Below are 25810 nucleotides of genomic sequence, written 5' to 3'. Positions count from 1 at the left end.
CTAGTCTCACTGTTAGGTATAGTTTCACATATTCATCCTGACATATTTAGTTTTGCTGATAGCAGAACTGTAATATTTGCATTAGAAATGAAACAGTAAATCAATAACCTTCTATTTTTAATTGTATAGAAATCACTTGTAATTGAGAGACCTTAGCAGAGATAAAAAAGAGTTTGTAAGATAGAAGCAATTTTAAAACCACATGACAAGTCATTGTGCATCTTTTATTCTTTCCTACCTTGAGTAGTGTGGTCAAATGAAAAAAAGAGATGGGCAAACATGGAAAGGTTACAAATGGAGCATAACAAGATCTGCACTGTGATAAGCAATCAATGTATTGTTTATTTTGTAGGTTAATTTGTACAAAACAGAAACACATTGTGTATTATAGAGAATGGAAAGAGAAGAATGGAAAAGGTACCCAGTCACATTAAGGTCTTGTCCAGTCCAGCATCATTTTCCCACATTGGCCAACTAGATACTTCTAGGCTTGCAAACAAGATGTACAGTCCCTAGCCTTTGCTCACTGTTAGGTCCTAGCAACTAATAATACATGGCCTTATTGTGTCTGAATTTCAAGATTCAGTCTTCATCAGTGTCAATTTTTCCTCTTTTTAGCTGCATAATATAAACATAAGAAAGATTCTTCAACAGCAGGATGGGATCTCACTGAAGAACTCTAAATAGTTAATAAAATAACATATGTCAGTAAACTTAGAAGAATGATCTAGAACTTATTAAATTTAACTAATTATTCAGTTGACTCCATTCAGACATCCCAGTCATAACTAAGTCATTTTAAAATTAATGTGAATTAATAACCAACTGATTTAAATAGTGTTCCTCATCAAAAGCTTAAATTTAATCCTATGCCATCATAATTATATCATAATTTAATAAGAAGAAGAAATAAGAATTTTGACTCATAGTGTGAAAACAGATGGTATGTTGCCATGGTTTTTTTTTACACTGCAGACCTCCAAAGCCAAAAAAGAGAACCTAACTGTGTTTCTCTATTAACAAAAAAACCCACATTACATTTAGAATCTAAATAAAGACCAGTTGTTTGAAATATAGAATGAATGGCAAGCTTACAGACTTAATTTTTTTCCCCTTAGAACTTTTTTTGAAATATATGTACAATGAGATTTTGATCTAGTAGCGCAAGTAACCATACCACTACAATATTGATGGCCCTTTTAGAACAACTAGAAGATTACTTGAATTCTCTTAAATGTTAATAAAACAGACAAAATTAGTTTATTCAGAGAAGAGAGTGCAATACATTTGAACAAGATTACTGCTGATTGGAAAGCAAAAAAACATGCCCCTTTCTATTTTCCAAATAAACACAAATTCTTGGAAACTAGATAGTGTTTCCTCAGTACTAAAATCCTTGGCTTTTTCCTTATTATGCTCCCTAATCAGTTCTGCTAAAAACTAAAGGCTTGTTGCTTGGTTCAGTAAGAAACAGGCTTAGACTAGGATTTCAGGAACGAGATTATTATACTGGTATGCTCAAAAATGGAAAGACTCAGCATTGCACACAATAGAGGAATGGTTCGTGAAGATGCTGGAATTTGCAGAGATCGCCAAACTGACTTCCTTGATTACAGAAAAGACACATCTATGTTTATTGCTGACTGGAAACCCCTTATGGAATTTGCATGAAACAGAAAAAAAAAATAATCCTTTGATTTATGGTTTGGTGATTAGAAAAAAGGTCACTTTTCTTTTTTGTAACCATGAAGTAAAAGGTAATTTTTATACTTATATTTGCTGCAAAGAAAATCAGAAATTATTTCTTTTTATTTCTTTTATTTCTTTTTTCTGCATTTTTGTCTTTTTTTCTTTTTGCCTTCCTTTGTCCCTTTTTCTCTACTTTATATTAATTCGGGTTAGTTTTTATCTTCTATTCAAAACCCAGGCAGAGATACAGACACAGACAGACATAGAGAAATGGCTTAAACTTATTCTTAGCCACATAAGGCAGCCCAGTGCAAGTTTCACTGTGGTCCATGTCACTGAGCTCTTTTTTACTCATTTTGTGAAATTTAATCTTAATAATAATATCATGAGGGTATAACTCAGTGGTGGGATTCAAATATGTCAACAATCAGTTCTTTGTGTCGATGCCGCTTCCAGAAGTCCATTCTGGGCCTGGGCAACAAAAAAGTAGCTACTGGTTCTGTTGAACTGATGAGAACTGGCTGAATCCCACTACTGGCATAACTGAAGGACTGACTATGCTCACTGTCTAAAATAAGAATTTTCCAACAATTTTTGAGATTAGGACTGCAATTAAATAAATCAGGATGGTGTTTTCAGGGAACTATTTGTGATCAGTCTATCAAAAAAATAAATAGAAATGTCATGGCAAATGTCATGGCAAAGACATTCCTAGTATTTTTTTTATTTTTTTATTTTAATCCCATTTATATCCTGCCCTTCTCCGAAGACTCAGGGTGGCTTACAATCTAAGCACAAATCAAATGTGCTTAGCAATAGCCTTCATTCTATGTATATGCCTGCTTACAAAGCAGAAGTCTTCACCTGACATTTTGCATTTCTTCTCTGATATCTCAGACTAAAATAAGGAATTCTGCCAGGCACCAAAAGCAATCCCTGAACTGACAAAAAAGCAAGAAGGCAAATCTGACTGGTATTTTCAAGAAGTTAAGCATCAATGCTCCTGCCCAGATGTAACGGAATCAAGTCGCAATGCAGATTTATATTGGTTTGTACCAATTTAAGTTGGTAAGGGATTAAGAACTCTCTGTTAATAACAATGGAACAAAGTATTTGAAGGGAGAGCTGCCAATTATCTGAAAAAAACTGTGTAGTTTATTTGCACTCAAAGAAAGAAGGATATAGAAGACAGGAAAATGGTGACCTAACTTAACCTGGAAGTTGAATGCTGTATGTTAATCTAACCATGATGTGGTTAGCAATTCATCTAAAGACTCTTTTTCCCAGAGTTCTTTGTGGAGAGGTTATCCTATTAACCCTGTTTGAGTCTGGACTGTATAAGCCTTAAATATTGACAAGTACTTCATGAGAATTAGGTCAATGGCTTTGGTTGAAAGCAAGTGAAGAGAGTTAGGGTCAGTGGTGGGATTTAGTCAGTTCACACCATTTCAGCAAAACTGGTAGCTAATTTTTTGTTGCCCAAGCCTAGAATGGACTTCTGGAAACAACATCCACATAGAAAACCAGTTGTTCACATATTTGAATCTCACCACTGGTCAGGGTAGATGTGGATTTATCTGGCAGCAATTTGTTCTCAAAGCTGAATGGGGGATTTCCAGCTGAGACATTTGCAGGGTGCCTTAGACTTGCAAGGTACAGAAAAGCTCTTTTTATAATGAGCATTTTAAAATATTACTGGACGTGCTAATTAAACAATAATTGCTTTTCTAATTTTATATAGTCTAAACTTTGAAAATCCAAATATTATAATTTTCAGTGATGAGACCATTAGTGTGTGCGTGTGTGTGTGCCAAATCATAATATTTACATATTCAAAGTTAATGATATATCTATTTATCTTCCCATTTTTCCCATCTATCCTTTCATCTCAATTTTGTAGGGTGTCACTTGAACATACTCTATTTCAATCTCACAAGCCGTGACAGATTGACATATTGTAGCTTGGATCATCATAAATATGTGCGAAAGGTATTTGATGAGCAGGCCAAAGACTCAGATTTGATGGGTATTTTGTGTTGGGGTTAAAGTTTTATATTTCTTTAAGATGCTTTTTGATTTTTTACTCAGGTCTAAGGCAAGTTCTAAGGGACGCGGTGGCTTAGTGGGTTAGGACGCTGAGCTTGTCGATCAGAAGGTCGGCAGTTTGGCGGGTCGAATCCCGAGTGCCGCATAACAGAGTGAGCGCCTGTTACTCGTCCCAGCTTCTGCCAACCTAGCAGTTCGAAAGCACGTAAAAATGCAAGTAGAAGAATAGGGACCACTACGGTGGGAAGGCAACAGCGTTCCGTGCGCCTTTGGCGTCTAGTCATGCCGGCCACATGACCACGGAGACGTCCTCGGACAAGCGCTGGCTCTTCGGCTTTGAAACGGAGATGAGCACCGGCCCCTAGAGTTGGAAACGACTAGCACGCATGTGCGGGGGAACCTTTACCTTTACCTAAGGCAAGTTCTGCATCTATCTATCTATCTATCTATCTATCTATCTATCTATCTATCTATCTATCTATCCTGGAGGGCTGACTGTTGTTCAGGTATTTCTCAGCAGAAATCCATGTAATAATGGAAATGTTTGTAATGATCTCTGAACTATTAGGGAAGGATCCAAGTTGCCAGGAAAAGGTCAGTACTGCTTAGGTAAAAGTAATGAAAAACTGATTATCAAGGAATGCGTGCAGTGAAGCCCTGTTAAATAAATCATCTTTTAATTCAACCTTTGTTCATTCAAAGTACGACTGTGCTTACCTTTAGCCGTTCAGAACATGACACACCAGAAATCGTTCTGAGGACTGTGCACTATATATGCAGGTAAGACTCTTGTTGCCTTTTTTTTTTCCAAATCTGAGGGGGAAGGACAGGAAGAGAAAGGAAGTGGAAAGTACGCTTTCTCCTCAAAATATTAAATATGGTCTTGGGAAAAGTTAATTTATGGTCAATAATTACTAAATATGCTTTTAATTTATGAAGATTGGAAAGATGGGTGATGCTTGTTGGTTCTAATACTCATATCTGGAAGACCACTGAGAATATCTATGTACAGAATAGGATTATGTCTCCCTGCACAGAGGTCTTTCGTGTGTCATATATTCATTCTTTTTTATTTGCCTTTATAAATCCAAGGAAGCATAATCATGAAACTCCCCTCGTTTTATAATCCTAACAGCAAACTTGTTGCAGAGCTAGAAAAAACTGATAATGATTGTCCAAAAGTTACCAGGGAGATAATACTGAACATATCTAGAGGGTAGGTCTTTAGGAGGAATTCTACTCCTTCCTGTATATATATTCAACATAATTCAGCATATATTCAGGATTTGATAGAAAAATCTCCCAAGGAATCTAGGGATCTTTTAGGAGGCTAGGATGAGTGGACAGGGCTTTATAAAGGAATCAATTTATTTTATTTAACAATCTTTCAAGGGGACCAAAAGCATCAGCTATCTTAGTCATTGTTCAAATGGAAAGAACAATAGTGAAGAAAGGTTGAATGCCACCTAGTCAATTCAGTTCAATTTATTTGTGGCCAAAATCATTAGATAAAACAGCTCAACAAACAAAACATTCTAATTCTTAATAGTCTGATATTCTGATTCTTGTTAATCTTATCTCTTGACCTAAGAAAAATCTTCCACTTATTAACCACAATTCTTGATATATTAACTAAGTCAACAAGATTATCGTGCATCCTGAGCAAAGAAAGAGTGAGCAAAGTACATACTATTGCAAAACACTAAATTAGCAATATGATTACTAGTAATAGAGTTTTAGACAAGAACAATGTAGACAAATATTGTCAGCAACACATTAAACTTTCTATTGCCCTTGAAAGATGCTGTAGGTGATTTTTTTTCACTTCACACTGTACTTTAAAAATAAGCAAAAAGGATTTAAGAGAATCACTCTGGTTTTGCCTTGACCTCAGATAAATAATAAGAATAATAAAAACCACTATTCCACTCAGTTCTCTGCAGGTCTTGGATATTCACACAGCTATCTTAAGTGAAGTTGAAGAAATCCTGAGATATCAAGTTAGTAATATGCTTTGCTCTCCAGAAGTCATGAATAACAATAAAAGAACTAATGGGATGTATAATAAATTATGCCTTCGTGCTTTCTACAGACTGAAAATTGTTGACTTAGAAACTAAGGATTATAATTTCAACCTACTTGGGAAAGACTCTACTTCAGTATTTCTCAGTTCAATTCATTGCATAATACCAAAGTAGTTTATCTTGTTAAGAATGCTATCTTCATCTTACTAAGCATCCTATTGATTTTTTCACCGCCTTATCTAAGTGTAGAGTTAAGACAGCCACTGAATTGGTTATCTATATTTTCATTGTAAAGTTTCCTATGAGCCAAGTTTGATTCTTAGTAATTTCATGGGCAAACTTTATAGCTTTCTCTGCAACAATATAGCAATTATTTTCCACTGCATCTGCTCTGGATTGTTGGCAGCAGAATGAAACAGCAGCCAATGACTTACTAGCTGGCCATTGGGGTTCCATCAACATCCCAATCAACAACTAAAAAGCCACACACAACCGGCACCATATAAATACCAAGCACAGAATAGCCCGAAGCACACTCTCTGTTAGAAAGCTCAAACACTAACCCTCTTGTCCTGTTGACTGACCCAGATTGTTTTCCATTTTCATTTTCCATCTCCCAGTCTGGCTTATAATCCTGGCATTTCCAGTTTGTTTCTCTTTCAACTACTAATCATGTCCAACCCAGTTTAGCTTCATGAGAGCAGCCAATATTGTACAGTATTGTGCAATACAGTACAGATATAATTTAGAAGAAGGTATGTGCCAGCCATTATGAAAATGTTAGCTTAGCCCAGAAAGAGATGAAGATGTGAGAAAGAAATTCAAGATTGCTCAATTTTCTTCTAAGAAAATATCTGTAATATGTTATGATAAATTCATTATATGAGATGACCCTATCAGCAATAATCAATACATTTTTCCCATGTCAAAATGCTTTCTTTTCCCTCTTTCATTCCCTTTTATGAATAGCTCACTTGATTCATTTTATTTGAGCAATTTCCTTCAATAAAATCTTTCTTTTTTTCACATGCATGTTCTGGCATATTTTTTCTATTCTTCTTTTGACAGAAATGATGTCACTTCAGCCCAGAGAATGCACACTGGTCAGAGAAGATGGTGAAAACTATGGATTCTGCCTACGCATTGAGAGATTCAAAACAGGGCATCTTATCCGAAATGTAGAAAAGGATAGTCCAGCTGAGAAGGCAGGACTAAAAGATGGAGATAGAGTCCTGAAGATTAATGGAGTGTTTATAGATAAGAAAGATCATGGAGAGGTAGGAGGTATTTTAGTTAGTTTGTTTGTTTCCTAATGCAAAGCACATTCTTTCACACACCTCATCAACCAATTTGATCCTTGTATGCATTTATTTTTGTACCAGAAGTACAGGCAGGATTTCGAAGAGGCAGAGGAACTAGAGATCAAATTGCTAACATACGCTGGATCATGGAGAAAGCTAGAGAGTTCCAGAAAAACATCTACTTCTGCTTCATTGACTATGCTAAAGCCTTTGATTGTGTGGATCATAACAAACTCTGGCAAGTCCTTAAAGAGATGGGCGTACCAGACCATCTTATTTGTCTCTTGAGAAACCTATATGCGGGCCAAGAAGCAACAGTGAGAACTGGACACGGGACCACTGATTGGTTCAAAATTGGGAAAGGAGTCCGGCAAGGCTGTATACTGTCGCCTTGCCTATTTAACTTATATGAAGAGCACATCATGAGAAAGGCAGGGCTAGATGAATCAAAAGTTGGAATTAAGATTGCCGGAAGAAACATCAACAACCTAAGATATGCAGATGATACCACTCTAATGGCAGAAAGTGAAGAGGAACTAAAGAGCCTCTTGTTGCAAGTGAAGAAGGAGAGTGCAAAACTTGGGTTGAAACTAAACATTAAGAAAACCAAGATCATGGCATCCAGCCCTCTCAATTCCTGGCACATAGATGGGGAAGAAATGGAGGTAGTGACAGATTTTATTTTCCTGGGCTCCAAGATCACTGCAGATGGGGACTGTAGCCAAGAAATTAAAAGACGCTTGCTCCTTGGGAGGAAAGCCATGGCAAATCTAGACAGCACACTAAAAAGCAGAGATATCACCCTGTCAACAAAAGTGCGTATAGTCAAGGCTATGGTCTTCCCAGTTGCAATGTATGGCAGTGAAAGTTGGACCATAAGAAAGGCTGAGCACCAAAGAATTGAAGCCTTTGAACTATGGTGCTGGAGAAGACTCCTGCGAGTCCCTTGGACTGCAAGGCGATCAAACCGGTCAGTCCTAGAAGAGATCAACCCTGACTGCTCTTTAGAAGGCCAGATCCTGAAGCTAAAACTCAAATACTTTGGCCACCTAATGAGAAGGAAGGACTCACTGAAGAAGAGCCTAATGCTGGGAAAGATTGAGGGCAATAGAAGAAGGGGACGACAGAGAATGAGGTGGCTGGATGGAGTCACTGAAGCAGTAGGCGTGAGCTTAAATGGACTCCAGAAGATGGTAGAGGACAGGAAGGCCTGGAGGAACGTTGTCCATAGGGTCGCAATGGGTCGGACACGACTTCGCAACTAACAACAACAATGCATTTATTCAAAATATCTTCTTCTTCCAAAGATGAATACTTCCAAAATCTTCCACCAGCACTCAAACCATGCAATGCCAAAAGAAAAGAAAAAACTCTGCAAAGAAAGAAGATCTTTCCTTCTTTCAGTTGCTTGTTTTCATTCTCCATATGAGCAAAAGAATCCAGTTTCTCTTTTCCTTAACCTTTCCACCCAGTCAGTAATGATAGGGGAACTTAAATGACAACTGACTTCTAAGCACTTTGAAGAGACTTACGGCTGATTTAATGTGATGGAGTTTTTATCCTTGCACAACAGAAAAGATGAGAAGGTGGTAAAGTCCTGAGAGCCACCACTTGAGAGCATTTACAGTGTCCTGTAATGGTTGATCTTAGCTTACCCAGCTAAGTTCAACTTTTGTAGTTTCTACAGCTTCAGATATGAAATCACTACTCAAGCTTCTGTCACATAAGTGTAATTTTCAAGAGAATAAATCATACGGGTGATATTATAAAACAGTGGTTGCTATTTTCAACAAATTCTCAGGATCATAATTTTCCCTCTCCATTTTAGCAATCAATTTTATGAAAATTCTGCTTTTTAATTATTCTATCTGCCATAGGCTTCAGGGTAAGGTAGGTGTGCAAATAACCCTAAGGTGTATGCACATAAAAAAGAGGTGGGATTTTGATTGCATTGTCACAACAGCTATTCTGACTTTTTAATCCTCTCTGTAAAAAAAACAGCTGTATGACACAGCTCTGTGATCTAGCTCTCCTCCCTCAGGTGTTTTTCCTAATTCACGTTCTGTACCATTTTACTATTTCTTTTAGTTACCTCTTAGTCTCTCATTGCATCAATTATAGGTGGCTGATTTAATTAGAAAAAGTGTCACTCCTGTATTATTTCTTGTTTTGGATGACCATTCTTATGAAAGTGCATTAAAAGAAGGAATCAGTCTTGAAGAGTTGGCTGAAAAGTCACCAAACCAAGAAGAGACAGAAGATCTTCAACTTGTGCAATCTGGAGAATCGGGTTCAGCTCCACAACCCCATCTCTGTTATCTAATTAAGGAAAAAAATAGCTATGGTTTCTCTCTGAAGTCTTCTACAGGTAAGGACAATAAATAAATAAAACTGACATGTAAACCTCTTGTGTAAAAAACTTTTTAGCTACATTCTATAACCAGTGACATAATTTTGAGTGTGTATTTAAAGCCAAATTCCTAAACCATCTATTAAAAGACATTATTAGGATGGTCAATTGTTATGCTAATTAAAGTAAGTCCTAGAAAGAATGAATCTAAAGTTCTCCTAAAAAGATATAACAAGTCAAAGCATCTATAACTGTCAGGTTTGTGAACATATTAGACCTTATTTGTATGTATTACTCACATATACATGTACAATATTTGAATGCTTTCTCCGGGTGTTCTTCCACTGAAAAGAATTGTGGTTTTTAGAGATACAAGGCAGATGAACTCTGGTATGGCCATCTCAGTCATTCTGGCTATTAATCCTGGGAACTGCAGTCACAATCATATGGAAATGACAGGTTGCAGAATTCTGTTTATATTCCACTTGGCAACCCATGCCCTATTGAGTCATTTTTTCAGAGATACTTCTTTACTTAAACAAAAAAAACAGAATTACCATAGGTGGGCAAAAAAGCAGCAGGAATGGGAGCAACTTTCAACTTACTTACTTCCCTCCCTTCCTCATTCACTCCTCCTTTCTTCCCTTCCCATTCTTCCCTTCCTTCCTTCCTCCCTTCTCTTGCCTTTCTACCAGGCAGGTAAGTGAAAACTGCTAGGTGGGGAAGGAACAAGGGATTGCAAGACTGACTAAGAAGCTGTCACAGAATGTTGAAATTGAAGATCAGGTGACTTGTAGTAGCAGCTAGCAATCACAATTTACCCAAATTTTATTACCTCAGGAGAATGAGTTCTAGATTTTGGACACATCCTGTAAATTAGTCAATTTGAGGTAACTTTGGTTCAAACACTGTTGCCCTATGGTGCATCATTCCAACAAATTAAAGATCATGACAAAAAGTTTTAGTAGTTTTTAGATACTAATTGCCCCCATTTTAAGTGTTAGAATTCCTCACATTAGAGATTATTTTGTTGCTATGCCATCAACATTCAAATCATAAGGAACAGAAAAATGATTTTTTCTTCAAGACAGTTGGGAGTCAGTTATCACAAGAGCAATGCAAATTCTAAAAATTTTGATTGGGTTTTGTCAGCTGTATAAATAGGCTGCTTTAGACCATCCACAGCATATGTTGCCATGGTCTTCTGATATAGGAACCCAGACTTTGTTGTATTGTTAGACCTCTATAAGGAAGTCATATTATGACAATGTGGACAAAAGAAGTGACCAGAATGCTGCATTATTACCTGATTTACATCTACAGTTGAGAATATAAATAAGATATCTCTTCAGGTAGTTTTTTAATGTTGCGTGCCAGAAGTAGCATAAACTAATACTGGGTTACAGCATAATAAACGCTTTTCAATTTTGGAAGCACTGAAAGGGCATAAATGTTATTGCCACATTTCTGGTACCACATCAGTGTTGTTTGAACTAGACTGGATATAATGCTACCCATGCTGTGGTCACTGTGAGCAAAATGTTTTGTTTTTGTTTTAATTCCATTTATATCCCGCCCTTCTCCGAAGACTCAGGGAGGCTTTACAAACTTAGCAGTAGCCTTCATTCTATGTATATGCCTGCTTGTTAGGGCTTTCACACACACCCCAAGCGGCATTATTACAAAGTCAGCTTAATTGCCCCCAACAATCTGGGTCCTCATTTTACCTACCTCGGAAGGATGGAAGGCTGAGTTAACCTTGAGCCTGGTGGGATGCGAACCTGCACTAATTGCAGGCAGCTGGTGTTACTTAAGGAGGCATTAGCCATTAACCAGTAAAGAATTGTGAACTTCCGGTGGCGGCGCGGCGCCGAAGACAGCCTCCCCTGGCTGCCCGCGGCTCAGCTGTTTGTTTTTTCGCCCGAAACAGCGCCGATCAGCTGTTCGGGCGAAGTTGAAGCCCCCTCCTCGGGAGAAGAGGAGGGGGTGAGGCCCCAGGTAGGGGTAGAGTTCTCCGAGGCCGCCTGAGCTTGGAGCTTGGGCGGCTGAAGGATCGAACTCCCCCGAAGCCTGGGTTGCTCCCAGCTGGCCGTCGTCTCTGCTCCGAATTTTTTGGAGCAGAGCCAGGCGTCTGCGAACCATCCCTGCCTGAAGAAAGGACTATGATTTAAAGGAGCAGGCAGAGCGGTGCAAGAGGGAAAAAGGTGAAGAGGATTATTTTACTATACTCTCGAACTTGTTGGACTTTTTAAACTTTAATTAAAAGTGCGTCATAATTGAGGATTAAAAGATGGCGGCTAAACCTCCCTCTAAAACTCTCCGGAGTGGAGGATCCTCGCCGGTGCAACAATCATCACTACAGGCGTTGCACCCTCCTGAAGTGCTGACATCGAAGGATTTGCGAGATGCTCTGGATAAACATGCCCAGGTACTTTTGGAATCAATTAATCAATCAATTGCTGATAAATTTGCACAGATGGAGGAGAAATTGGAGAAATTCGAGGAAAGAATGGAAGAGAGGATGGAACAGAAGTATAGCGTGATGAGGGTAGACATTTTGACTTCAGTGCATAAAGTGGCGGAATGTGTGGAAGATTTAGATGAAAAAGTGGATGATTTGGCTCAAAGGAATGCTATATTAGAAGTAAAAGCACGCGAGAATGAAAATGTAAGAGGCAAATTGGAAAGGGAGTTAAGCCTTACCCAATATTACCAGATGCAGTTTGCTGTCAGAATCAGAGGTTTAAAAGAGAATGTTAAAGAAGATTTAAAGCAGCTGATCTCTGAGGCTTTCGAAGGGGTATTGAACCAGCCAGCATCTGAAATAAGAGCAGCTATGGACAAAGTGTTTCGGGTGAATTCATGGATTGCTAGACAGAGAAAATTGCCTAGAGATGTGGTGGTTTATTTTGCAAAAAGAGAAATTAGAGATCAAGTTATACAAGCTGCCTATGATGCTAAGGTCGTGATTGCTGAACAAGAAGTCTTGGTTTTAAAGGAAATTCCTCCAAGGATTTTAAGGGGAAGAAAGGACTATACATTTCTTGTGCAAGAGCTTAAGCAAAGAGATATAAGGTTCAGATGGGAGATTCCAGATGGGCTGATGGTGATGTATGAAGGTAAAAGGTACAGGCTGATTACTGTGAAACAAGCGCGTGATTTCTACAATAATGTCTTAAAAGCAACCCCATTAATGCTTCTGGAAGCTGGAAAGGGATCTGGAGAAGAAGAACAACAAGAGGAGGAAACAGAGGAAATTGGTGCTGGAGGAGATCAAGCTACAATTTCTTTGGATGATCCTAGAGAGCAAAGAGTGACACGTGCTGCTTTAAAACGAGCAAAGAAAATAAAAGAACAAGATCAGCAAAAGCCTTCAGATTCTTCACAACGCATTCATAGCCAAGCTGTGGGAGGAGCACGGCCTAAGGAAGCTAGTCCTATCAAAGCTGTGGTCCAAGAGCTTTTCGAGGATATACATGGCAACTAAATTTTTAACCTGGAATGTTAATGGACTAAATTCACCGCAGAAGAGGAAGAAAGTTTTTCAATATTTAAAACAATTTAAGATAGATGTTATATGCCTGCAAGAAACGCATATTAGAGTTTTGGATCAAAAGTACTTATTGAACTCGAGGCTGGGTACGCAATTTGTTGCTTCTGCAGAGAATAAGAAAAATGGAGTGGTTGTTTATGTTAAAAGTGCCTTAACAGCGGATCTAATCGAAGCAGATAAGCATGGAAGATATGTTATGATTGAGCTGTTGTTAGCAGGTAAAAAGACGCTTTTAGTTGGATTATATGCACCGAATCAACAACAAGCTGACTTTTTTAGTTTACTTCATACAAAGCTTACCCAGTTGGATTATAAATCCTTTATTTTTATGGGGGACTGGAATGGAGTTATGGATGTACAGTTGGATAAGGCTGGAGCCTTTAAGCGCATTCCAAGTCACGCGAGACTGCCTAAATCTTTTTTTGAAATGAAGGATGACCTGGAATTGCGAGATATTTGGCGTGAGAGACATCTGCAGGAGAAGGATTATACTTTTTATTCTGATAGACACCAATCTTTTTCGAGGATTGACTTTATTTTGTTGACTAATGATTTTATTTTGAGAACTAAAAAGGTGAAGATCTGCGCAAGAACTATCTCCGATCACAGTCCAGTGTGGTTGGAGATTGATAAGGAAAAAGGAGATAGGCGCTCATGGCGCGTAAATGAGAATTTGTTTAGAAATCAGAGAAATGTGGAAGAATGCAAACAGCGGATGAAGGATTTTTTTGAGATTAATATGAATAAGGGTACCTCTATGGATATGGTTTGGGATGCCAGCAAGGCCTATATGAGAGGGGTGTTGATATATATGAATAATAGACATAGACGTGCAGTGGAAACTAGAAGGAAAGAACTGGAGAATGAAATAAAGGAAAAAGAAAAGGCTTTGATTTTGAACCCAGAGGATGTGAAGATCAAGGAGGCTATTAGACTGTTAAGAGGACAATTTGATAAATTAATGGCTGACCAAGTGGCGACCAATCTGCGGTTTGCTAGGCATAATACTTTCTGCAATGCTAATAAACCAGGCAGATGGTTAGCTTATAGACTGAGGAAAAAACAAAGGGCATCTAATATAGATAAGGTTGAGTATAAAGGAAGGGTTGTGTATCAACAGAATCTTATTAAGGATGCCTTTGTGGATTTTTACTCGAAATTATATACTAAAGAGGACATTAATGCAAAAGATATTGATAAGTATTTGGAGAAGGCTAGCATCCCGGTTCTTACGCAAGTACAAAAAGAGGGGATTAATCAACTGATTACAGAAGAAGAAATTTTTATAGCTATTAAGGAACTGAAGGTGGATAAAGCACCAGGCACGGATGGCTTGACTGCGGCCTATTATAAAAATTTACAATTAGAGATGATAAAACCGTTAAAGGAACTGTTCCAGACAATCCAGAGGGGGGGAAAGGTGCCTCCGTCTTGGAGAACAGCTTTTATCTCTTTGATTCCGAAGGAAGACCAGGATGCTACTTTAGTTAAAAATTACAGACCGATATCGCTTTTAAATACAGATTATAAGATATTTGCTAAGGTTTTGGCTAATAGACTGATGAGGGTTCTGCAACAGGTGATTCATGGGGATCAAACGGGGTTTATTAGTGGTAGGCAAATGAAAAATAATGTGAGACATATAGTTGATGTGTTAGAGTTTTTGGAAAGGCACAACCAGATCTCTGCAGCGCTAATTTTTTTAGATGCTGAAAAGGCCTTTGATCAATTGAATTGGCAATTTTTGTTGAAAGTTCTAGATAAAATGGATTTTGGGGAAAAATTTTTACAGCCGATTAGGGCATTATATCAAAAACAAACTGCCCGAATCATAGTTAACAATAGCCTGACAGTAGCATGTAATATTGAGAAGGGCACAAGGCAAGGGTGTCCGTTATCGCCCTTGTTATTTGTGTTAACATTAGAGATACTATTGGTTAAGATTCGGAACTCGGAAAAAATTAAAGGGATACAAGTTGGGGATCAGGACTATAGATTGAGAGCATTTGCAGATGATCTGGTTGTTACAGTGACCCAGCCAGAGAACTCTGTTGTGGACCTGATGGAGATAATAACACAATATGGGAAGGTTTCTGGATTTAAAGTAAATATACAGAAAACTAAAATTTTGGCTAGAAATATGACAGTTTCACAGAAGGCTCTCTTAGAAGGATTAACTGGATTTGAGATTGTTAAAAGGGTTAAATATCTGGGGGTGATTTTGTCGCCCTCTAATACAAAGCTATATAAAAATAATTATGAAAAACTATGGGGGAAAATTCAAAAGGAATTGGAGAGTTGGCAAAAATTGCAATTGTCTTTGCTGGGACGGATTGCAGCAGTGAAAATGAATGTCCTGCCCAAATTTTTATTTTTGTTTCAAATGATACCGATTCTTAAGAAAGACTCTAATCTGGAGGAATGGCAGCGAGGTATCAATAAATTTGTGTGGGCAGGGAAAAAGCCACGAGTTAAACTTAAGATTATGCAGGATACTCGTGAGAGAGGTGGCCTTAAACTGCCTAATCTTAAATTATATTATGAAGCTGCTGCATTAGTAGGAATAAGTGATTGGATTAATTTGACGCAATCGAGGTTATTAAATCTTGAGGGCCATGATTTGTTGTTTGGCTGGCATGCATATTTGTTGTATGATAAGAAGGTAGATACTGTGTTTAGGATGCATATTTTAAGACAGGCATTGCTGAGAGTTTGGAAGAAGTATAGACATAAGCTAAGCAGCAAGATACCATTGTGGGCAATTCCAAAACACGCAATAGACAATATACATGCTGGTTTCAAACATGATGTGACTACGTACAAGGAAATTTTAAGCCTGGAAAGGAACGTTTGGTGTTTGAAATCATATAGCCTCTTGCGAGAAGAGAAGGTTGTTCAATCTTGGTTTCAATATATTCAATTACAGGCCAGGTGGAAAGAAGACCAGAAAAATGGATTTACAATGACTGATGGAAATTTGATAAAGCAGATTAGAAATCAGGGGTCAGCACATATTAAACGGATATACCTTGCATTGATAGAGATTGACTCGGAAACAGAGCTTGTTAAGGACTGTATGATAAAGTGGGCCCAAAATATCCAGGAAGTTATTACAATGGACATGTGGGAGAAGATTTGGGTGAGGAACGTAAAATTTACACAAGCTCAAAATTTAAGAGAGAACTTTTACAAAATGTTTTATAGATGGCATCTAGATCCTAAAAAGCTTGCAAGTATGTATCCGAATTATCAGCCTAAGTGTTGGAGGTGTGGTGATGAAGATGCAACGTATTTCCACATATGGTGGACTTGTAAAAAGGTTAAGGCTTTTTGGATAAAAGTCTGGTGGAATATGCAGAAGATTTTTAAACAGAGGATAAAGTTTTGTCCGCAACTTTTTTTGTTGGGAATAATTGCAGACGCTACAGTTGTGGACACTAAGCTGATGTTGAACTTAATTACGGCGGCAAGACTTTTGATAGGCCAATATTGGAAGAAAGAGGAACTGCCGACCATAGAAGAGTGGACTTTAAAGGTTTCCGACCTGGCAGAGATGGCGAAGATTTCGGCTTATTTGAAAGATCATTCGCAAGAACGCTATATTATGGAATGGAGAAAATGGATTGAGTTTATCCAGAACAAGTATAGGGTTAAGAAGTTTTACGTAGCATTTGAATAAGTCTTCTTTCGTTTTTTTTTTCTTTTTTTTTATTCTAGTTTTTTATATATATTTAATATTGTTAAGGTGTGTCTTATCCTATATAAGCTAGAGAGTGATGGATTTTAGAACTTATAGTTGTTAGTATATGATTGTTTATGATTGCTTTTTATATATATACCTTGTATTTAGCTCTGGGAAGTTGGGGGGGGGAGGGGGAGGGTGGAGGGAGGGGGGGAGGGAGGGAGGTTGGGGGGAGGTAGGGGGGGAGCAGGGAGGGGGAAGGGGGGTTTCTTAAGGGAAAACTGTATTTTAAAACTTTTCAATAAAAAAAAAAAACCAGTAAAGAATTGTTTCTGTTTCTCCCATTTGCTTCTCATTTCCAGGACAGAAAGGTTTGTTCATTGTAGATTTGACCCCACAGGGTCCAGCTGTGAAAGCTGGAGTGCAGCCAAATGATCGCCTTATAGAAATCAACGGAGAGAATGTGGAGAACAATACACATGAAGAAGTAGTTGAGAAGGTACTTTAAGCCTTAACCTCATTTGTCACCCAATTCTTGTAGATTATTCAGATCAAGTTATAATGGTAATTTGATGGAATATAAGTAATTATTGCCTCAGTTGCATCTTGCCACAGCATGCGCAAGTAGATCATCTTAGACAAAGACTGGCATGCACAGATGGAAAATAAAGTTGCACGCAATACATGGAAAAACATGTGTTTGAATTAACTCTTTCATATTAAGCAAGGTGAATTACACAGTCCCTAAAATTAAGTACAACCACCTCCTAATAGTGTCCCATCCTTCCAAATTGAATCAAGTCATATCCATCCATGTGGTTTCTATTTTACATTATAAAAATTTATTTCTAAATTGAGTCTGAGTACTAATAGTATTATTTAATATCGTTACTATCCAAAATAGTTAAAAAGCTGTGCACACCTGAAATACATAAATATGAGAATAAGCAAACACTGTAAACATCAATTTCAGAAATGCAGGTTTTATAATGACAGTACAGAACAATTCTAGCTCCACCAATGAAAACTTCAACAAAAAAAACCAAAAATGATAACTGTTATGCACTGGTTGTATGTTGGTGAGACTGTTTCAGGTTGCACAGCAGGGCAAAAATATCGTCTCTATGTCTATGTCCTCAGGTGAAAAAGTCTGGGAATCAGGTTGTGTTCCTACTGTCAGATAAAGAAACTGATCAGTATTACTACAGGCGGAATATGGAACTGACAAGGGGAAAGGCCAGTCTGAAATTATTACCTCACAAACCCCGAAATCTTGAGCTCAAAAAGGGGGATACTGGTTATGGATTTTACCTGAGAATGGAGCAAAATGGAAAAGGTAAGAATTAGCCCACAGGGTAGTATGCAATATGGACTTTACTTCTTTAAAAGATGTATAGTATATTCCCACACCCAAGAACTATGTTCCAATTAATAGGAGAAATAGCATTTAAGAAACTCCATAATTTCCTTCCAAGTTTAGTCAGGCATCTCCTTTGTAGTCTTGCATAATGGTTGTTAAAGGGAAAATCTCCCAATTCCAGTTTTATAGATCTGGTCTGGCTTCTGCTTTGTGATGTATATTGTTTGAATTAGAATGTCCACAACGGAGGGCATATACCAAGATGAAAGGGTTAGGGTCAAGCCTGTCATCTGCCTTAATATTAGAGTTTGAAAACTAAAGTACAAAATTAAACATTGGCTATGGGACTGTGTTTTGCTAGGATATTAGACTTTTCTGATTTGATTTGATTTTTATTTTTTGGGCAGGCCACTTGATTAAGGATATTGATTCAGACAGCCCTGCAGCTAAAGCAGGTCTCAGGGACAATGATATCTTGGTCGCTGTAAATGGAGAGCCAGTTGAAGCACTGGACCATGAAGCTGTGGTAGAGAAAATCAAACAATCTGGTGAAAACACAACACTACTAGTGGTGGATGAAGAGACTGATACCATGTATAAAATGGTAATGTTCACAGCTTGAGTGCAAGAATGAGTTAATTTGGAAATTATGTAATGAGCTGTGTAATGGAGGGGAGGGGTAAAGAGCTGTAGCTGTTGCAAGGGTGCCCTGATGCAAAGGTTTATGCATACCTAACATTCTGAGAATATCAGCTTTAAATCATTATATGTTACAAGAGAACTTTGTGTTTGCAGCACCTGAGCATTAGAAACCAAAAGATAGTTCTGATAGCTTGACAGGACTGGGTTTATTTGCATTGCTTTCTCCTGCCATGACAAAGGAATGTACTACTCAGTCATAATTTTCCAGAAGTTGAATTCTGCTTCTCTTAGTAAAAATATCCCCAGCTCAATTTCCAGGATTTTTTACAACAGCACATAGCTACCAGACTACTTCTGCAAAGTCACAAGCCAGGATCCTGAAATATGGTTACTAATAAAAATATGCACAATGCAGCTAGATAACTTCAAAAAAATTGAAATTTCACTGCAGCAATTTTTGACATTGTAATCCTGCTTTTTTTAAGGATGAGGAAAGGACAGCACAGCAGCCTTCAGGCTGTCCAGTTGTTAAAATAATATTTGCTTTCCTGGGCTGCCCAATATCTTGTCATGGCAAGATTATAGGCTAAGTAACCTCTTTGGGAAATCAAGCATTACGTTTGACTCTTTTTATTTAAAAAAACAAAAATCTAGAAGAGAATGCATTAGATCCATTGCATATGTAGTAAATCCCAAGTTCTTGCAAGCATCACAGTAAAAGTGTTGTTAAGGAAATAATTTCAATATTTAAATGGCATGGTAGCTATCTGCCTTGTTATCTGAATACTGATAGCAATGTTTGCACATTATTCTTTGGATTCTAAAATTAATGGCAGCTGAACAAATCAGTTCTTTTATATTATTTGGCTACTAAGAGAAGTCATTTTGAAGTGACCTTGATTCGTCCTCTATTTAATTTTCTTGGGAACAACATGGATGTAATTTGCTATTGTCTTCTTTCAGGAATGCTCTTTTAACTTTCAATTGATTTCCAGGTGATCTTTCATCCAAGTAATAATCGGGTCTCACCATGCTTAACTACTCAGCCCTGGGTGATTAGGCATTATTTCTTGCTGTAATGGAGGGAATGCAAAAAAAGGACTGAAAGAGCTGAAGACATACAGGATATGACATTTATAAGGATTATACTATTAAATCGCTATCTACTGTACCAGTTATCTTTTTCCTAGTTAATCTGATTTCCAGTCTCCATGAGTTTGAAGAGAAAGAGTTTAGCACAAATGCCATTTTTTTGTATGAGATTATGTTGTTATCTAGATTTAAAACTTTTAAACTTTTCTATACAATTCATATTCAAAATATAGTTCTGCTTCTAAACCATATTTTGACTCTGAATGTCATAATTACCTTTATGAGGACTTCTTCTAAACTAATCATGTTATATTAGAACCATGCAACATGTACAGCTTAAATACAATATAGAAGCCTATATTTAATAAAGGATTTGATGTAAAACAGAAAAATCAGGTAAGCTAGCAACAAAAGGAATTGCATAAACTACCCTCAATTGTGTAACCCTATTTCGGCCAGAAGGTCATCTTTCAATTTGCTATTGAAACAAATGACAGCTGATGGAGTTTATTTACGGTACTTTTCTCCTCTTGAAACTATTGATCCCTTTCAAGACAATTGCCTTAATTTTTTATATTACAGGTAGACCTCGACTTATGACCACAATTGAGCCTAGTATTTCTGTTATTAAGTGAGACAGTTGTTAAGTGAATTTTGCCCCATTTTACGACCTTTCTTGCCAGAGTCTTTAAGTGAATTACTGCAGTTGTTATGTTAGTAACACAGTTGTTAAGAGACTCTGGATTTCCCATTGACTTTGCTTGTCAGAAGGTTGCAAAAGCTGATCACATGACCTTGGGACACAGCAACAGTCATAAGTATGAACCAGTTCCCAAACATCTGAATTTTGATTACATGAGCATGGGGATGCTACAAAGGTCATAAGTGTGAAAAATGGTCATAAGTCACTTTTTTCAGTGCAATTGTAACTTTGAACTGTCAATGAATAGTTGTAAGTCAACTGTTGGTTGGTTGTATAGTCAGCCAGATATTTAGACTGGGTTTAGCATTTTTGTCTACCTCCTGAGTCCTTCCCAAGGACCTGGAGTAGGCAGATATTATTGTTTGACAGTGTTAAAGGTGTAAGCTGTTCTAAGTAAAGATCCCTATATTCAAGATGGAATATAAGTACCTAAGCCAGGCATGTCAAACTGCTGGCCCATGGGCCAGCTGTGTCATGCCGAAACCGCACCCACCCCATTGCCGGCAATGGGGAAAAAGTCACAATACATCATGCAACGTCACGTGACATTGCAAGCTTGACATGCCTGACCTAAGCAATAATAGGGTCTTAAAGTGACAAAACTATTGTATCAATCAAGAGTTTCAGAACTATTTTTGCTTTATTTTCTCTATTTTTTGCTATCTTGACAGGATGTAGAAACAAAAGAGTAACTGAAGGTGTGATCTACTGATAGGCAGCAGTAATTGTCTCTGCTTATAATTAGACTATCAAAGCTGACCTGAAAAAGTCTAAGGCTACTCCTCAAGTTTCCAGCATCTCTTTTCTGACATCTGAATTTGTTTTAGTCCTATTCAGATTTTAATTTTAGAGGTATATTCCACCTTTCCTTTTAGGAGTTAATGGCAGCATACATGGTACTCTGTTTATTTTTCACAACAACCCTGTGAAGCTTCAATAGTGTCAGAGTGGCTGCCTCCTTACAATCCTGAACCTCTTTTCTTAGCACATTACCTCCCAAACTGCATTTCCTCCAGGAAAGGGGTCAGAAGTTACACAGTGGTGGTGAAATTGAGCAAACTAAGCGATGAGTAATGTTGAGACCAGAAGTGGGCAAGAGAGATAATTTATTTTTAAGCTTTATAATTTAAAGTTTAAAAAATGTTTTCTTTTGAAATATACCCCATAAAACATTTGGGCATGTGCAATTATCTTTCCTGTTTAGCTTCTCTCCAACAATGGGGAAGTGTTTCAACTTGTCTCTACCTCCCCCAGACCCACACAAAATCCCTCAGCTGATTGTCAAAAAATTGCCAGCAGGAGTCACAATGGAGTCATTGCTCAACTCCCAAGTTTCTTACAACTTAGCTGCCTCCAGCAATTTAAACTTCCTTCCTTCTGGATTGTGAGAAACTGTATGGTAAAGAGCTGGGGGAGAGGAGACACCCATGGCATCTGCGTCTCCGCTTCTGTTCCACAACATGAAGAATTGTGTAACATCAAGCTCCAGCTTGTATTCATGATGTTTCAATTCATGTTTTTTTGTTCTTGGTTAAGGCTAAAATATCTCCTTGTCTGTACTGCCATACAATACTGGAGCCACATCTGAACATTGCAAAGATACCCATGCATGCTGAGGAAGAAAATCACAAGCCCAGGGTCTGTAAACTCATAAAAGGTCTCACCGGATTCGGCTTTCGATTGAATGCCATTAACAATATACCTGGAGTATTCATCAAAGAGGTATAACTCTAGAATCTTTTCATTGGCAAACAAAACAAGTCACCATTGATCAGGCAAAAAAAGTACAGCCTTCTATCCTGTAGTGTGAATGTACTCAGCAGAATATATATAGAAGTGTATCTTTGTTCTGTGTCTTACCAAGATACAATAGTTACTGAATAAAAGAAATTTGAAACGGGCAGAGTAAAGTATCTTCCAGACCCAAACAAACTAATTTATTGATGCTAATTCTGGAAACATACTTTTAGGATTTAATATTAGAGCAACATAATACACCTCTATTCTCCTATTTTAATTCCATCTAAGTGTTTTTCATTCCTTCTCTGCTAAATTTTTTTGGCACAAGCAATCTTAAAAGGTGATTTAATCAATGTTGACTGAATTAGCACTTTTATGCACTTTAAAGTAATTATCAACTTGTAAATAAACATAGAATCAGACTAAGAATTTGTTTTAAAAAGTGTTAGTCTACAGTAAATGGTAAATATATTTGCAGTTTTTCTTCTAAAGTCCAAGTGATAAAATTTTCCACTTACGTTATTTCCCACATTGTTAGGAGTGTACAAATAGACATAGAGTAGTGTAGAAAATTCACCGTCTCAATTGTTTGCAGGAAAAGAAACAGTAGCAGGAATTGATATAAATTCTGCTTATGTTCAGTGTGGCTTAAGAGGTAACTTTGTGTTTTCAATTTTCAACCCAAGTAAATTGTCTTCATAATCTCTTGGCATATATTATGGTGAATGATAGGGAAAATAATATAGAGCCATAACTTACAAACTGAGACAATGAATATTTGCCTGTTCATGGAAACTGGAGTTTTGTTTTTGGGACACTTTGCTACTTTAAAAGCAGTCATTTTTTTTTTAAAAAAATGCTGATTTGTATGTACATATAATGATAACAAACTTATGTCTATGGAGATTCTCAGTCATCCAGGTCATAGTTGTTCCAAAGATGCTTTTTCATGAAGCAAGTGGACTTCCTTGTTTTTCTTGGAAGACGTTTCACTTCTCATCCAAGAAGCGAAACATCTTCAAGAAAAACAAGGAAGTCCTGTTGCCTCATGAAAAAGCATCTTTGGGAAAACTTATCTTGTCTTTGCTATTTCACTAAAGAGCAGAAAATATAAAATATGTAGTTGCAGAGTCAGGTTACGGTTAAGCCCTATTTACCTGGAGCAAGCAATAAAGTTTGTGTATAGTTCAATTTTTTTAGAAATTGCAACTCCCTCTCCATAATGGTGCTTTTTTCATGTTGGGGAAAGGACATTTTTGGACAAAATAGTTATCTTAAGTCTTTGCAGCCATTTGAGATCTTAATTCAAATGTGAGAGTCAAGTGCTCACTTGTAGCACTCACCCCCAAAGGAGCCAATAATATTCGGGTTATTCTGTCCCTCTTCTCAGATGACCAGCCCACCTGGCCCAAACATAGCAACACACCTTGTGTGAGGCCTTAATTAAGATAATAGTCCTGCCCAGTCAGAGGGGATAAATCCAGAAACTGCCGCTGGATCAAGAATGCAGCCGCTTCTGAGTTTCACCCTCGACTAGGATTGTCATCTCTCTTATGGCAGCAGAAATGTAGTCCACAGCCCAGAATGCCCAGTGACTCAAAATCTGTCAAATGGAAGTCAAGACATTGCAATTGACAACATACCCCTTTTGCACAAAATAAATGGGCTCTAATTGTCATCTTACAAGCACACTCTCCATGCACATCCCCCTCCCCAAATAGTCATGCTTTTATCCAAAAGATATCTGACTGCAACTGGCACTCACACCCTTGAATTAAAAAAAGTAAATATGTATTTGTATGTACACCATCTACTGTGGACTGCCTGCTGCTCTCAGTCGAGCAGAACAGCAGTTACTAATATAGTCATTTCATATAATCTAATTGCAGGTAAAAAAGGATGGGCCTGCTGATATAGCAGGGCTGCAAGATGATGACATCGTGATAGAAGTGAATGGTACCAATGTAGAGAATGAAGAATATGAAGACGTAGTAGCAAGAATCCAAGAGAGCGGTAACAGTCTGACACTATTGGTGTGCGACAAAAAGGCTTATCAGCACTTCTGCTCCCAAATGAAGGCTGTTACAGCCTCCATGGCTGACCCATTAAGTGATGGCCATGGTGAGCCTCCTGCCTACGCAGAGATACAAGCAACAGAGCCAGAAAATGCGCTGCCAGAACCACAAGAAAGGGTGAGTTTAACTTCAGAAAAATCTCACAAGAATCTGTGGCACCTGATTATCAAACCAGTATGATACGTTGCAAATAATTGCATGATCTAAAGAATTGGCTTAGAGAGCTAGACTGAGCCTTCGCTCAAGCCATGCTTAAAATCACAGGACTAAACATTTGTAATTAACCAGTTAGATGATTTGGTTTTTAAAAGATTTTTATTGTAAAATTTTGAGCATTCATAGTCAGACCATCATTTCAGACTTCTAACAATTCATCACACAGCTCAATCCATAAATCTATAGTTTATGATATATTGTAACTGGTCATCCTTTATGGTGCTATAAGTCTATTTTCCATCTTTCTAACAGAGTTATTGCTTTATTTCCCTAGGCCAGTTCATCCTCCTCTGAAGAAGATACTGCACTGTGATGATAGCAGAGTCCATCTTTTTCCATATTGTACCTGAAAGGGGCTGCTATTCTGAAGCAAATATGCCAATACTGTATTATTTCTCAAAAAAAAATCTTGACTGTAATACTTACTTGAAACCAAGTCACACAGAGAATTATTTCCAAATGAATGTACTGGAAATAATATAGCTAAGCTATTCTCAAGAGTACAGACTACCATACCACACTGGATGCAAACACGTCACAGGATTAATTTCAGCCAAAAATAGTTTTAGAGAACAGTACTAAGTCAGTACATAATACCAAGGTTCTTGTCCTTCATTCCTCAGTGTGTGGGTGTTTAAACTGGGGGCAGATATGCGATCTGGATATGAAAATAGATGGTCTGAACCACTTTTTTTCCCCATGTTAATTTGAACATGAGTAAAATCTCTGCAACTGGAGGTTTTTTTCAGAAACTAGTCACGCAAAATCACATTGAGAATCCAATTGTATGAATTAAATTGAATACTATATCAATTAAAACTAAAATATATTGCATTTATTCTGTGATATTTTTGTCAACTGCATCCAATTTTAATTAAGTGCAGAATTAATCTTGTAGCCGAGCATTAGGTTCTGCAAAGAAACTAAAGAATACTAGCTACTCATTAGGATGTCTAGTTCTGATAGATGCTGAGTTTAAAAATAGTTTCATTTTATCTCCTCTATGTTTAAAGTGTTGAGTGAAATAGGGAGAAAAAGAAGTATTAGGTACTGTATGTTCTCCACTAATAAAGATGGTAAACAAATAACTCAACAGTTGGTTTGCATTCCACATATACGTTCTGACTTACCAGCTAACATGTCACAGCATATTATTCCAATTGCACTCACTTGTTCCACCCATGAGCAGACTACTCCAGCTTATTTAATGCAAGGGGTGCCAATCTTGCCCCCCAGTGTCACAAGACTGCGGCACTGAATTTTACTAGCAAATGATCAACCCTCAGCAGCACAATTTCCCTTCTCATCCCCAGCTCCTTCCACCTCAAATTCAAGGT

The 25810-nt window shown here is 37.6% G+C and overlaps 1 protein-coding gene across 1 annotated transcript; it reads left to right on the top strand.

The window, feature by feature from the left end:
- Nucleotides 1-6829: 6829 nt before the first annotated feature.
- On the top strand, nucleotides 6830-24786 carry PDZK1 (PDZ domain containing 1; the record flags this gene model as incomplete). Its single annotated transcript, XM_081326351.1, has 8 exons — nucleotides 6830-7036; nucleotides 9182-9428; nucleotides 17008-17144; nucleotides 17786-17981; nucleotides 18413-18609; nucleotides 21979-22164; nucleotides 24072-24374; nucleotides 24748-24786. The coding sequence occupies 8 exons, from the start codon at nucleotides 6830-6832 to the stop codon at nucleotides 24784-24786; spliced, it is 1512 nt and encodes a 503-aa protein (XP_081182477.1).
- Between the last annotated feature and the right edge of the window lie 1024 nt (nucleotides 24787-25810).

This window comes from Vipera berus (assembly GCF_964194415.1).
Source record: "Vipera berus genome assembly, chromosome: 4".
Classification (NCBI taxonomy): Eukaryota; Metazoa; Chordata; class Lepidosauria; order Squamata; family Viperidae; genus Vipera; species Vipera berus.
The sequence above is the reverse complement of the archived record's forward strand: the minus strand, read 5'-3'. Positions and strand labels throughout refer to the sequence as shown.